The 15,552-nt window shown below is 56.0% G+C and overlaps 1 protein-coding gene across 9 annotated transcripts in view; it reads right to left on the bottom strand.

The window, feature by feature from the left end:
- Nucleotides 1–15,552, bottom strand: part of RGS3 (regulator of G protein signaling 3) — a 122,139-nt gene that overhangs the window by 24,291 nt on the left and 82,296 nt on the right. For 4 of the 9 annotated variants that reach the window (XM_041764686.1, XM_041764690.1, XM_041764692.1 and 1 more), the window contains one exon: nt 12,195–12,353. The exons of 3 other annotated variants lie outside the window; for them this stretch is intronic. In XM_041764686.1, coding sequence (XP_041620620.1) covers nt 12,195–12,353 — 159 coding nt within the window. Of the gene's footprint in view, nt 1–7,783; nt 7,991–8,025; nt 8,143–12,194; nt 12,354–15,552 lie in introns of those variants that run through there. 2 more of the 9 variants (XM_041764696.1, XM_041764695.1) reach the window with 2 other exon arrangements.

Raw genomic sequence — 15,552 nt, forward strand, 5'->3', positions numbered from 1 at the left:
GCCCTGCTCTTCCTGCGACCCTGTGGCCTCCTTTGCTGCGGCTGCAAGGCCTTTCCTCACCCCCTCCCTCCCTCCCTTCAAAAGACCTCACCTGGCACCCCTCTGGGCGTGGTGAGCTGGACCAGACGTGGGGGCCCCCTGGCTCAGACCCCAAACTGCTGGAGACGGAGGGGCAGGTGTCTGACTCACCCGGCGGGGGGTGGGACAGTAGGGAGTTGCATCCGGCTGGTGCCCTTCCCAAACCAACTGCCTCCAGGGACCCCTTCTGGTGCGGGAGAGCCAGAAGCGCGTGCCTTCTCTGTGACATTCAATGCTAGGTTGATCAAACAAACAAACAAAGAACCTCGGCCAAGCCCGGAGGAATCCCAGGCAAGGGCACAAATAGTACTGCGGTCATGAGACCAGGATTCGGAATCAGGCAGGCCTGGGGTTCAATCCCCCTTCCTAACCCTGTGGCTGAGTCAGTGTGACGCCTCCTGTGGGCAGGAGGCAGGGCCTGGTGCACAGCAGTGCTCGGCCCACTGGGCTGCCCACCCCCCCCACACACCACCACCGCTTGGCGCTCTCTCCCGGCAGGACCCAGGGACGAACCCAAAATCGAAGGCCTCACTCCAAGCAACAGTTCGGGGAACAGAGAGAGCCTGTGGGGTCGGGGGTGGTGGAGGGAAGCCTTATGCTGGGGAAGAACAGAGGTCTGGAGATAGACAAACCCGGGTTCGAATCCTGCCTGGGCCACTTCCTAGCTGGGTGCCCTTAACCTCTGGGCAGGCCGCTTACCCTGCCGAAGGTTCAATTTTTCTCATCTGTAAATGGCGGCGTCGGCAGGTAGCACGGACACCACAGCACTGCGGGAGGCACCCCCCTGAAGACGCCCGGCACATAGTAAGTGCTCAGTAAACATTTCCAGCTCCTGTAACCATGCTTACTACTGTCATCCGCGTCAACACCATCTGTCCCCTCCCCTGCATCGCACTCTGGGAGAGGACACTTGGCACATTCTGACAACAGCCCTCAGACAGGGGCTCTGCTATCTGTACATTTCAGGGGAAGACACTGAGGCCCGTACCAAAGGCCCTGGACGCAGGAGAGGCTGCTGAGCCTGCGCTCGGTCTCCCCCAGGCTGGGTCAGTCTGGCTCCCTGGGCCTAATTACTCCTCTCTCTAGGCCACGTCTTCCGGAGGACGACTGTCTAGCTCTGCATCTCAGCCAGCCTGGAGGAATCAGAGCCCACGGTACGGCCAGGTCTCCTTGTGGATACATCGAGGGCAGGAAAAACAGAAAGCACTCCCTCTCCAGGGAGGGATCCCAGCCTTTGTCTGGGTGCCCCGGTTCCTAAAATATTCTTCCTTCAGGGCCTGCAGTGCTGGGAACTGGGTGGGGAGTCAAGGTGGGAAGGCTCTTCCATCCAGGACACTAGACTGGATATCTGGCCATTGGGCTCAGCCATAACCCTGAGGCCACAGGTCACCTCTGAGGCCCCAGGCACGCTGCTACCTGCACCGCTGCCTCCCTGAAGCAGGCGCGCTCTCTGCTAAGGGGTGATGTTGAGGCTGGGGTCGGCTGGGTTTGCAGTCAGTTCCACAACCATCCTCCTGTCATGGGACTTCCTCTCATCCTCTCTTCCTTTCTCACAAGAACCTGGTTATGTTCTTCTCCCACTGAAAACCCTCCTATCCCTCTGGGGTAGTCCCAGCTCGTTACCCTGTGTGTTTTGTCCCCACCCACTGACCCCTTCACCCCCTACCCCCAACATGCCATTTCTCTCCCTTCCCCATTCCCACCCTCAGCCAGTCTAAACTATTTGTAGTTCCCCAAACACACTCTACCCTCAGGCACCCCTAAACCTCCGCTCACTGTACTTCCTACCTAGAACACCCTCCCCTCTCTCATCCACCGGGCGAACTCCTACTCATCCTTCCAAATTCAACTCACCCCCACGTGCATGGCCAGGTGATTTCTAACAAAGACGATGATCCCCTACAGTGAGAAAGGATGGTTTTCTAATTAATTGGGTAACCACCCCCGAGGAAAAGGAGTCTTGACTTCTACATCCGCCGTCCGTAAGAGTCTAGTTCAAGTGGATTTCTGACCTAAATATGAAATGTAAAAGAATGGACCTTCTGGAAAAAAAAAAAAAAAAAAAAAAGAATGGACCTTCTGGAAGATGACGTAGGCACGCCCACAACTTTGTAAGAGGCAGGATTCCACCAGCACTCTCTGACAGGCTGGACTGTATCAAGAACTTGCACTCTTCAGAGGATAACCCTCCCCAAAAGGGTAGAAAGGCCAGACCCAGAGTGGGAGGAGATGTTTGCAATGTGTATACCCCACAGTGGAAACATACTCGGAATATTTTTTAAGCTCCCACAAACCCATAAGAAAAAGGCAGACAACCCCAGGGGAAAACTGGAGGGAGACGCTTGAACAGGCCCTTCACCACGAGGCGGGAAACAGTCAACACAGGGGAAAGGTCTCGAACCTCCTTAGTCACCAAGGGAATGCAAATGAAACCCACATTTAGTTATCACCATATCTAACACCAGCAGCGCTGGTGAGGAGAGGGAGTAACAGAAGCTCCCGTACGCAGCTCGCAGGGAGGGTAGTGGTGTCAGACTTGGGAAAATTAGATGATAGTATCTACTAAGGCTAATTATATACCACTTTATGACTCAGCAATTGTAAACCTTACGTATTTACCCACCAGCAAAGTACGTACAGCCCATCAAGAGACATCTACGAGACTATTCATAGCGGCGTGCTTCATTATAACCTCCAACTGGCAACAGCCCAAATGTTCAACAGCGGGATGGATGAATTGCACCATATTCACACGACGAACCACCCCGGTGAGAACAAGCAAAACAAAACTTCCTACAATAACGTTGACAAATCTCATCATCAAAATGTGGGCCGGAAGAAGTCGGTGTGAAATGAGTACACGCTCAGTGATCCCGGGTATACCAAGTTCAAAATCAGGCAAGGCCGCCGATCAAGGAGAGGGGTCAGGACGGGGCGGTGGTGACTAAGAGGGTGTGCGGGGGTATTTCCGGGGGTAGGAGCATGTTCTACATCTTGACCTGGGGAGTTTGTCCACCTCGTGAAAACCCATCAGCCGTATGGTTCTAATCTTTCTCTAAGTATGTTGCATTTCACTGAGAAGTTTATGTAAAAGACAAACAAAACCCCTCATCCCAGGGCCCACCCCCGCCTCCTTCCATCATGAGCCCTTCCCTGCGTGGCACACCTGCACATCTCCGATGGCACCTGCCAACCCCCCCCCTACACAAAAGCCGCTGCATCACCTCCCATTTCCAGGACGACAACACTGTGTCAGACCCCGTGCTGAGCACTTGGCCTACATCGCCTCGTTCGGTAGCCACCGAGAGGTGAGGTGCTAGTTGGCACTCAGCGGCTGCCATGACTCAACGTCAATGCACCTGGAGCACTTCATGCACACACATCTCACTGAACCTGGTGAGGCTGGGCCATTGCTTCAAGAGAGGGAGGCAAGGGGAGGTTCAGTTCTTGCCCAAGGGCACACAGCTGTAAAGCGGGAGAGCCCGTTCTCCAGTCCAGAGCCCACGCACTCACCCAAAACACACCAGGGAGCCTTGCCTGGGATTAGAAAGAACAGTACCTGGACACACACAGGTGCTTTCTATGGCCGGGCAGGAATCATGTCTACACTACAGAAGGGTGGGCAGACAGGGTGGGACAGTGGCTCCTTTGATGGACAGGCATCTGTGCACCCAGACTCGGCCTCACCTCTTGCAGGAAGCTTTGCTGAGGCTCCCAGGCTGGGTTGGAAACTTCCCCAGGGATCCCCCTCCCTGGGTCTCCCCATCAGAGCTGTGCTGTTACCAACCATCACATGCCCATCTTTACCCCTGGATTAAAGATCGGGCCCTTTGCGTCTATCTGTACCTCCAGGGCCTGGCCAGTGCATGGGACATGGCAGGTAGTTAACACCTGTGGAAGGAAGGGAGGGAGGCAGGGAGCAGACAGAGAGGGCAAGTTTAGGGCCACTACTGAGATCAACTGGGAACTCCGTCAGTCAAGGTCTGAGCAGTGAAGACGTCAGTGTCCCAGATGGGCTGCGGGTGCGACCCCTACCTAGGGAGCCACACGGCCACATGCCCGCTTCCATTGCACGGCCCGCCCCCTGGCTGCCCTAGCCTTGGCCCTAGGTCGTGGCTAGCTGTTTGGCTCACAGCAGCTCTGCCCGGCTTCTTCCGGGACACGTGACCCCCAGGCCTCCGCAAACCCCAGGCCTCCGGCGCCCTGCCCTGAGTGCCTGAGTTCTGCTAGTAGCCCGAGCAGGCGAACCCCACCAAGAGGTAATTGAGGACACCACAGAAAGCCCTGGCTACGTGGGGAAAAGACTGCCCAATTCCAAATGACTTACTACCCCCCCGGCCTTTCTAAGTTGGGAGCCGCTGACAGTCCTCCGGCAGCAGCCAGATCTGTGCAGTGCCAGGTGCAAGCAGGCCGGCCCATGGCAGGCAGGGAGAGGGGACAAGCCCTCGGCCATCTGGAACAGTGAGCAAACCTGGCAGTTCTCCATACATCTGGAGCGATGACCGAGCCCCACTGCCAGAGAAAGAGAATATCCTGGGACCACCCCCCTGCTCTCTCCTCTGTGCCTAGAGGCCCTGATCTCCCAAGTGGGTCATGGCCCCAGCACCCCTGTCCCCAGTCCTGCCCTACTGCCACCTTGATCTCAGGTGCCTGGGCGCAGCTGGCTGAGCCGGGGAAGGTGGCAGCTCCCTGGGGCTGAGCCCAGCTGGCCTGCTGTGAGTGGCTCCAGCCTCTCTGGGCTTAGCAGGCTGAGCCATAAGCAGCCTTGTTTATCCCTGGGAGGAATGACGGTTTTCCCTGAGCAATGACATCTTGGAAACAGCCTAGCTCCACAAACACCAACAAACCTCCCAGCCCTGGCCTGGGCCCCAGCGTGCAGAAGGCCTCTGACCAAAAGTCCCTGAATAACAGGTTAGGGGCTGCTTCCCCGCTGGGCCAGCCTGGCCTTGGCTAGTGACTTGCAGAACCCAGGATGAGAAAAGGGTCTACAAAGAACTGGATCCCTGCAAGGGACCTGGTCCAGTTCCTGGTTGCGCCAAAGGGGAAACAGCCAGAAAAAGAGAAAAAAAAAAAAAAAAGCACATTTGCCTGAGATGATCCAGTGAGTAGGAGCTAGAACGTGCCTCAGTCTCTGGCCTGTTGGCCAAGCAAGCAAGGGCTTTCTCTACTGCACACGGTTTTTTAGAGGAGAGCCAGGCTCTAGCTGGTAAGCCAGGGGGCTCTAGAAAGCAATGTGTCACTGGGGAGTCCAATAAAGGGGGAACACCAGAACGAAAGCCAGGTTCTCTGAGTCATCCAGTTGGTGCGACAAAGAGAGATTTGGGCTGGGAAACTGGAGAGCTGGGTTCTCATCCCCACTTGGCTGCTGAGTTGAATGTAACTTCAGGCAAGGCCTTCCTCGCCTATCTGTCCAGAAGGCAAATGGACTCAGCCATCTCCAGGGCCTTGGGTAGATAAACGGGAAGAAGCTCTACGGGCCTCCAGGACCCCAGCTGAGCATAGGTACTCCCTCCTTGACCGTGCCTCTTATGGGCAAGCGAGGCAGAGGAGAAGCGAGGGGCTGAGGAGCAGCCCCACACGAAAGCCCAGATCCACCTCTGTGGTTGGCAGCATCCCAAGGGGACCCCAGCTGGGCCCCAGGCCACTGTGGTCTGTGCAAAGGACCGTAGACATCACATTCAAAGCAGCCAGGGCTGCCCCTTCCGCCCTCCATGGCCCAGGCCATGGCGTGAACACCACCCAGCCCAGCATGACCCCCGACGAGGCCCTCCCGTGACCTCAGACAGGTTGAGGCCAAGCTTCTCCCTGCTTCACCTCCTGTCAAATCCCACCCCCAACTTATTGGCCCTACAGGAGCAAAATAGCTCCATGGCCCCACACAGAAACTAGGGCTCCTCCAAAGGGACATCTAACCAGGCCCTCGTGTTGATAGAGCCCACTCTCTGCCACGCAGAGCTAGGACATGGGCAGAAAGAGCTGACTTGGACATCAGTGCGTGTGCTCAAGGAAAGCCCATCCTCGCCCTTTCCCATGATGTCCTGGGTCCCAGGTGAGGCCTCTGTGACCCAGAGACAAATAAGGCCTGGATCCCACGTAAATAAGACAGGAAGCAACCGCCCTGGGTGCCGCCTCCAATGGACGGACAGACAGGTTCCTACAGGAGTATTTGCTCTAGTTGTCGAAGTCCGGGTTCTCCAGGATTAAGACCTGCAAAGAAATGGGCTTTCCAGGCAGCGGGAACATGTGCAAAGGCCAGCAAGCTGGGGCGGGGGGCAGGGTGATTTCATTGATACCAAGAACCATCTGCAGCCCCATCAAGGATTTCTGGTTCAAGACCCTGGAGGCTTCCCAGCAGGGGGTCCCTTGCCTCAGCTGCCTCCATCTTCCCCATCCCCACCCCCCCCACCCCCCCACCCCCCCCCCCGGCCGCCACAGATGCCAGGCTGGGCCTGAAGCACGCCCTGTTGTGGAACTTGGCTCCCTGTAGGGCCCGCCCTGGGCTAAGCCATGCCACATGGTAGGGCTGGGGAAGAAGGGAGGTGCCCCTTGGCTGGGCATAAAGGACTCAAGGGGCCCTGGTGGAAACTTTGACGATGGCCTCAGGGCCCTGGCTGGGCTCTCCAGGCGCTGGTGGGCAGGCACTGCAGCTCCTTCCTTCCAAGAGATATGCCCCCTCCAGCCACCTCCACAGAGAAGCCAGATAGGCCCCGGCCATACCCCTGAGGGCAGCAGGGTGTGGAAAGTTTTCAGTGAGGGGCCTGGTGGCCCTGTACTTAAGTAGGCATCTCAAGCCAGGAGCACCAGATTCAGAGCCGAACTACGTTAGCTCAGGGCCCGTAATGGCACCCATGGGTCCCGTGCTCCCTGCTCCGGGAAGCAGAAGTCTTCCATCCTGGTCCTGGTCAGACACCTGCTCTGTGGACACGGCCCCTCCCAATCTGGACCACGGCTCTTCCCCAGCCCTGAGGTCCCTCGGACACCTTGGGACAAGAGTAGAGGCGTGGGGCTTCCTGATAAAGGGATTGACCTCTGTCCCCTCACAGTGGTTAGCTCTGCGGGGGTGAGCAGGTCCCTAACAATTACCCCCCTCCCTCCAGTTCTCAACCGGAGACAAGGGAGCAGGTGCAGGACTTTTCTCAAGGGGCTCAGGATGCTCCTGAGGCAGAGCATCCCTCTTGCACTTCCTGTGGACGTTTCAGCAGAAATCTCTCAAACTGGAGGCAGCCCCCCCACACTGAGGGCTGCCCCCCACCCCGTCCCGCCCCAGACCACCTCCTTCCCTGGCACAGAACCAGGCAAGATCGGCCAATCCCTGGTGCCTGGGCACAGTCAGCATCCCTGACGTGGTCACCAACGCGGCTGGCTGAAGGCTCCCTTCCCGTGCAGTGTCCCAACTTAGGGTCACCGAGCATTCCTTTCTCCCAGAAGGAAGACCTGGCGGACCAGCCTAGGAGCGGGAAGCGGCACACAGCGGTGGCGTGCCCCTAGCCCCGCGGGGTCCCCCACCTTGAGACGGCCGGACCAACAGACAGACAGACAGACAAAGATGCACACACGCGGAGCTGCCTCAGAGCAGCACACACGCGGCCGAGCTGCTACATGCCTGTCCATGGCTGCCCTGGGGAAGGAACAATAGCAACGGGGCACTGGCCTGGCCAAGAGCCCCCCTCCTGCCGCACCGTCCCGGCCCCGGCCCGGCACCTACCCGCGCTCCTGCAGGGACCCGAGCCCGCGGCCACCGCGCCGCTCCCGCCGCTCCCGCCGCTCCCGCCGCTCCCGCCGCTCCCGCCGCTCCCGCCGCCCGGGCTGCACCGGCTCCTGCACCGGCTCCTCCCGCGGGCGGCGGGCATGGGGCGGGCGGTGGCAGCTCCTGGCCGCCGGGCGAGGCAAGCGGCTCCTTCCCCAGACAGAGCTCCTTTGTGTCCGCAGAGCTATTTATGGACTTACCCAAGTTCCCCCGGGGAGCGGGACCTGCTGGGAGAAGCAGAACCAAATGACCAGGTTCCACCTCCCACATCTAGGTAGCGTTTTCAAAACCCTTGCATCACTCGCTCCTCCTCCTCCTCCTCCCTCTCCTCCTCCTCCTCCTCCTCCTCCTCCTTCTCCTCCTCCTCCTCCTCCTCTCCAAACACACACCCTGTCCAGCAGGCTGCTGCCGCAGCTTGGGATTTCTTTCTTCCATTAAAGAAAACTCGGATTCCCCAAGCCACTTCCCCGCCCCCCCCCCGCACCCCGAGGAGGAAGAGTGGGGTGTCTCAGGAAGTGTCCTGTCCTCGGGCAGCGGGTCCTTCAGCCTGCGACGAGCCCGGGCTCCGGGGCCGCACGCTCACACTCACACTCACACTCACACTCACACGCACGGGCCCTGGCTCCCCTGGACCCGCCCCCTGGGGCCTGGGCTGGCCCCTCGAGTGCCGCTCCTGGAGGGGAGAGGCACCCATCGCTGACGGTGGCAGCCGCTGACACTGGGATCCCCCAGGCAGAGCACCCCACGGGCATGCTGAGGGGTCCCCGCCTCTCCCGCCGCTGGGGCGGTGCAAGGCCACTCCCAGCAGGATGGAGCCAATCGCCCAGGCTTCCCGGCACACCCCCACCCCCACCCCCAGCCCCCGCTCACACCCCAGTAGGCGGCTGCAATTTAACGGAGGGTCCTGGAGCCAACGTGCTGCTGACTCGGAGAATGTTACCGCCTCGGGATGGGGGAGCAGCTGGCTGCTTCAGATCAGCGCCCAGCAGCACCATCCAGCGTGGCCGGAGCTTAGCTTTGTGTGTCAAACTCTGGAGAGAAGGCATGGGACTTCCTCCCCCACAATGTGACCACTGGGAGGAGCACATTACAACAGCTCAAGAGTTAGGGCGACATGTGAAGGAGACATCCATGCCTCACAGAGGGACCATGGGGAGCAGAGTAGAGAGCCCCGAGCTAGGAGGCAAGAGCCCCCAGATCCCGTTCCAGCCCCAGCACTGATGGGCTGGGTATCACTGGTCAAGTCCCTGCCCACCCCTGAGCCTTGGTTCTCTCATCTATAGAATGGGGCTGACGACTCTTGACCTGCCCACCTGTGGGATCCAGAGAGAATTCAAGGGTCCCATGCCAGGCATTATTCCCAGGACTTGGCCTTCGGTAACTCACGTGATCCTCACCAGCACCTTGTGAGGCAGGGGCTGTTCTTACCCTACTCGTAGATGGAGAATCTCAGGTACAGGATGATAGTGGAAGTTGCCCAAAGGCACACAGCTAGTTGGCTGTGAAGCCAGGAGTGGAGACCAGTCGGGCCAACTCTAGGGTGCCTGCCCCTAAGCCCTACGAAGCCCACTGCTGCAGGAAGCTGCTTGGCCAGCACCAAGCTGTCTGATGTCGTGGCCAACCGCAGTTGGTTGTCTGATGTCAACAAATGCACTCGTGTTGTGCCTGGGGCCCACGCTAGGGGTGCCCCCCCCAAGGCAGCTCCAACCTGAAACTGCTTATGACCAGAATGGCAGGCACACACGGGCTCCGTCTGTCTCTTTCCCACCTCACCCTGCAATGGCCCCCGGGACTGAAGTGCTGTCCTGTGCCTCTTACTCTCCCTGTGTTAGTCTCAGTGTCTCTGAATGTCTATCTCCGCCCATCTCCTTGCCCGTGTCTGGCTCTATTCCTGTCTTATCTCACACATACAAGCACACGCACACTTGCAGGTAGAAGAAAACATCCCATAGCAGGGTCGACTTGGAACAGCCCTCATCTGAGCAGGTCATTTACAAATTCCAATCAATACTTTGTCTTGTCGCTGGGGGCAGAGCCATGGCAGTCCTGGCAGGGCCCAGGAATCTTCCAGATTGGAAGATTGTTATCCTGCAGGCTCCTGGGAAGCAGGACCCACCCCATCCTGGGAAGCTAAGAAGGTGAGTCTCAAGGGAGTCCAGTATCAATGGGGCTGCCCAATTTCCACTAGGGCTGAATTCCCGGTGCTTGGGATAAGACTGCTTAGGGTGAAGAGCTTGAATGGGGGGTTCCTTAACACAGGAGGAGCCCCCGAGTTTCAGCTGGGTCTTCCCCTCTCAATCAACAAATAGTTCTGGAGCACCAACCACACGCCAGGCTGTGTGCTGGGCCCTCGGGATGCAGTAGAGAATTGGCAGCCCCGAGCCCTGTACGCACAAAGCTTCGCAGGGACACACACCAGCCACACAGCCAGACTCGTGAGTCCGTAATTAGACACCGTGCCGTGATGGGCAGAGCCGCTCCGCCAACCCAGGGAGCGGGGTCCAGGACAGACACAGAGTGAGCTCGTCAATGCTCTGGACCACGAGGGTAATGAGGAAAGGGCCCAGCAGTCCCATGCCCAGAGACCCAGGAGCCTGCCAGACCAGGTAAGGGGGCCCACGCAGCCACTGCCCTCTGCCTCCCCGTAGCCGCAGACACAATCAGCCAAGCCGGCGGGCCTCCCCGTGGGTAGCCTGGGGCAGGAGGGGGATTCACGGAGACTCAGGCTACCTCAGCCAGAAGGGCCCTGGGAGGCCTTCCACGGCTGTTTCCCATTTATAGACAGTAAAACTGAGGCTCAGAGACGGAAAGTGACTTTCCCAAGGAAACAGAGCAACAGAGTGGCAGGGCTGGGACCAGGGATTGCTCACTCCCGGTCCAGTGCTCCTTCCACTACACCTCAGTGCTCCTCAGACCTACCTACACGATGGTGCTGTTCAGCACAGGAGGACCTGGGATCCAGAGAACGGGGAGGTCTCGGTGGCCCACAGGCCATGGGGATCGGCACGTAGGCACTCAAGTCCTGCGCCCCATTTACTGATCCCCATATTTCATTTAAGAGACATTCATTTGACACTTCCTGTCAGAGCACTTCCCAATTATTGACTCATTAAACCCTCACAGCCCTATTGGATATGATGTTTAATGTCCCCACTTGACAAATGAATAAACAGAAGCAGAGGGATTAGGATACTTCCTCAAGGTCACACACCAGTAAGTGCTGAGCTATGGGCCAAGCCCAGTCGACCCTGCACCGTGCCCTGCACCCCTGCGCAGGGCAGCCCCGTGCAACAGACGAGCCCCCCAGCTAGGTGCGAAGCTGGCTGGCTTTACTGCCCAATCAGGCAGGCAAACTTCTCACTGTTCAGATAGGCTGGCAGCCGCTCCCAGGGCTGGGACCTGTGAGGGTCAGCAGGAAGCCAGTGTGTATATGTACCTGCCGTTTCCGGGGGGGGGGGGTGGGCAGCACCCCTAGCCAAAGCCCAAGGCTCCAGAAAGGCCCTTAGGCAATTCGGCAGCAGCAGGATACAGGCCAGGCAGCTGGGCAGGCCAGTGCCCTGAAGCTGTAGCATGGCAACGCATCCTCAAGGAAAAGAGGGCACTTGCCAAAGGCTACTTAATAAGTTTCCCCGTCCTGCCTTCCGATCCAAAGTCCACTGGGATTTTGTTCTGGGTTGGGGAGGAGGGAGATGCCGCTATGGCAGAAACTGGGCACAAGCCAGGGAGAGGTGTGGTCCCAGGAATTCCAGAGCATATGACAGACTAAGACCACCGCAGTCCCCACTAGCAGCTGCTCCGGCTTTCATTCTCCCTGGAACATTCCCCCTGGAGAATGAAAGAGTCAGGTCTGTGCTTGGGTGTCAGGGCAGTGAAAGCCTGGGCCAGGGTATGCTGGCTCGATCCTCTACAGAGCCCTGCTCCTGCCCCATCCTGCTAGAAGAGAATGACAAGCCTGGGCGGCCTCAGGAGACTATAGAATTATCTGCACACCCTCACCCCAGCCCGAGCTTTAAATCTGCTAACCCACTTAGGAATTTCTGGGCCTTTACTCAGTGAGTCTCACATCCCCGGTTTAGAGGTCTATGGGTTGCGTTCAGAAAGGCCTCGCCACAGAAGAGTCAGCCAAGACACATTTATCTGTTATTTCGATAAACACTGAACCCCTACATGTGCTGGAGCCTGTGCTTGGGGCTATGGACACAGGCAGGCAGGGAAGCAGCCCCCTCCCAGAGATCTGAGCTGGAGAGTGAGCATTGCTGACCCTGGCGCTGACGCTGCAGGCAGGAACTGTCCTGCCGTGTTCTGGCCTCTGTGACCCTGATGCCAGGGTAAGGGACTTGCTCTCCCACTGCTTGCTAAGAGCACGTACCTGGCTCTTCCTGGTGGCACTAGCCTTGTTCTTGGGGCACGTGCTACAAGTGGTAAGGTGGGGCAGGTCACAGCAGGTATTCCTCAAGTTCCAGTTCATGGGGGATTCTGCAGAACCCAGGTGAGTTCCTTCCTCCTTAGTGGCCTCAGCTTTCCATCCCTAAAACGAGGCCAGAGAGGGGTGTCCAGGGGGCCCAGCCCAGCTCCCCTGCCCTTTTCAGAGACCAGTCCCAGGACCCTCCGGGCTCTCTCACGAAAGGAATGAGTTCAGCCCGTGGAATTCAGAAAGAGCACAGGCTTGGGAGTAAAAAAAAAAAAAAAAAAAAAAAAAAAAAAAAAAAAACCTGAATGTGAGTTACCTTGGGCAAGTTTTTAATATCTCTGAGTCTCAGCTTCCTCATCTGTAAAATAGGGCTATTACCATGTGCCTCACTGCGCCCAGTGGAGGACCAAATGAGGTGGTGCAGGCAAAGTACCCAGCACACAGCCAAGTGTGTGAGGACAAGTAAGTAGCAGCACCATGGCTACTGTGTCGTCATTGCTGTGGCCATCCTCTGAAAAGGACAGAATTCACCTGGAGAGGGCTGATGTGAAGAGTCAAATGTGAAAGTATCTGCTGAGCACAACAGAGGAGCAGGGCCTAACATGGTACCTGGCATGTACTCAGAGCTGACAGTCGTTCCCATTTATTGAGCAACAGGTCCACCTTACAGAGGGGGAGACTAAGGTACGGAAAGGTCCCATGGCAGAAACAATGGCCCCAAGGCCGATGCTCTTCACCTGTGCGCTCTGCCCCCAAGTCCTTCTTGCCATCTTCCTCTGCCTCAGCAGCTTCAGGCATCAAGGGCAATTCCCAATCTGCTCCCGGGAGCTCAATCTCCCAACCATAGCGAGGAGAAACCCACGTGTGGTGAAAGCCAGACCAGATGTCCACCTGCAGAGCTGAGCCCGAGAACTCTCCCTGGCTGGCTTCTGCCTCCAACCTGGGCAGGCACACATCGCTGACGCCTCGGTAGCAGCAGCCTGACCTGAAGCAGCTGCAGAGGTATGGGGTGGCCAAGGGCCAAGACCATCTGCCTTCCTGGCTGCAGTTCACCTAGCCACATGCAGGCCAAAGATTTCAGGCTTTGGAGAGCAATCCTCAATTCACAGCGCTTGTGCCAGCTCTGGGGTCAGGCAGGGTCCCGACTTACCGAGTTCCTGGCTGGCATTCAGCACAGAGCCACCAACCCAGATATGTGGAGGCCGGCCCTGTGACCTTGGCTGCTAGATACAGCACCTCCTGAGTCTACTCACTGCTCGGACTGCTGGGCTTGGGCCCACCACAAAAGAGGGTCAGCAGAGGAAAGACGGGACTGAGATGCTGGCTTTGCTGCTGTCTTCTGTGAGACCTAGGGCGAGGCCAATCTGCTCTCTGGGCCTCAACTTCCCTGTTTCTAAAATGGGCCCTGGGATCTGACTAGGTCAGTGCTACTCAATGTGGTCTGCAGAATCGCGCAGATCCGCAAACTTCTTGTTGCTGCTTTGCCACGCAGTGAGCAGCAAAATCAAAAGTTTGGAAAGTTTTGTAGCCATTTGACATCTCCATGATACCCAAGCGCAAGACCAGTGGACTGCTCTTACTGAATAGGGCACAAGGCTGGTTCAGGTGTTAGCACTCCAGATGAGAAATCACGGTAGTGTGAGTTTTACGAAAGCATAAGGCCCTTTACCACAGGTGGTTTAAGAAGCCCTGATCTGAAGGTTCTTGTTTCCATGAGAACCCACTACGGAGGCCTCCATCACAGGACCTGCACCTGCAGTGGGATTCATGAACCTGTCACCCAAACTGTCCCCTCTCCACTGCTGCTGCCTTAGAAAATGTCACCACCATTCACCTGTTTGCCTGAGCCAATAGAAGCTGAAAGAGCTTATCTGGTCAGTACCAGGAAAAACCACCAAGGAGAACAAACAGCTAGAAATGATCTGGTGACATTTCTAAATTCCAAAGAATGGAAAGAGAAATCCTGCTTGTTTCCATAAAGAAACTTTAAAGGATCAACTGAGTACGGCACTTCTTACAACACTAAATGCTGGAATGCCAGAGCGTCGCTCTCAAGTTTCTGGAGAAGAAGGAGTGCTAGCCTAGAGTTCTCTACTTAGAGAAAGGATGACTCAAACATGAGGGCAAATATTTTCAGACTTAGAAAGACTAACTGTGCCACCCACAGACCCTTTCTGGAAAAATTACTCAAGAGAGCTCTCCAGAAAAAAAATGAATCCAAGTCAAGGAGTCAAGAACGAGATGGTGTGGTGTCTGAGAGACGGGAAAGCAATGAAGTCAGAAACATTTTTACACTTAACCACTGATACCATAATTGAGGAGTTAAATGCAATTTAAATAAATGACTCTTAAAACATAACAGGACTAATGTCTGAAAACGATAATAATCAGAAACTAAAATTCCAGATGATTTCAACCATCCCTGGGAGGCACAGAGGAAAGCAAAGAGAAGTATAGGTTAGCTGACACATTCACTAATGGGTAGTCGGAGGTGAGGATAAACTATTCTAGATCTGGTGTCATGCCTGATATTGAAATATGTTTATGGAAAAGGTAAGGGTAAAACCTCTGGCAGACTAGAATTCCGGGGTAGAATTTCAGAGGAAATTTTGCGGAATAATGGGAAGGCAGCCTGGGGATGTATACTACTACTGCTACCATATAGCTGTAATTAAGTCTTAACCTGCTGTAGGAATAGACATATTAATGAGGAGGAGGGGGTAAAACTTAAAAAATAAACCATACTGTTTTGGGGGGGGGTGAATATTATATAATCCTGTGGCAAATACCACAACCCCAAAGGTAAAAAAAAAAAAAAAAAAAACTTTAAAAATTTATAGATACCATTAGTCATCAGAAAAATGCAATTCAAAACCACAGCAAGATACTACTTCAAACCCACTAGGATGGTGTTGGGTTTTAAAACGGGAAAATAACAGTGTTATCCGAGAGGATGCGGAGAAATTGGAACCCTCATACACTGATGCTGGGGACATAAAACCATGTAGTCCCTTTGGGTAATAGTCTAGCGGGTCCTCCGAAGGTTAAACATAAAGCTGCCATTTGATCCAGGGGTTCTAGTGCTAGGTGTATGTTCAAGAGAAGTGAATACATATGTCCACACAAAAACTTGCACGCAAGCATTTATGGCAGCATTATTCAAAGTAGCTAAAAGGTAGAAAGAACTCAAACGTTCATCAACAGGTGACCAGACAAATAAAATGTGGTATATCCAGGGATCCATCCATGCATCCATGAAATATGATTCAGCCACAGAGAGAAATGAAGTACCGGCACATTCTATAACATGGATGGA

The sequence above is a fragment of the Vulpes lagopus genome, chromosome 7 (assembly GCF_018345385.1).
Source record: "Vulpes lagopus strain Blue_001 chromosome 7, ASM1834538v1, whole genome shotgun sequence".
NCBI classification, from domain to species: domain Eukaryota; kingdom Metazoa; phylum Chordata; class Mammalia; order Carnivora; family Canidae; genus Vulpes; species Vulpes lagopus.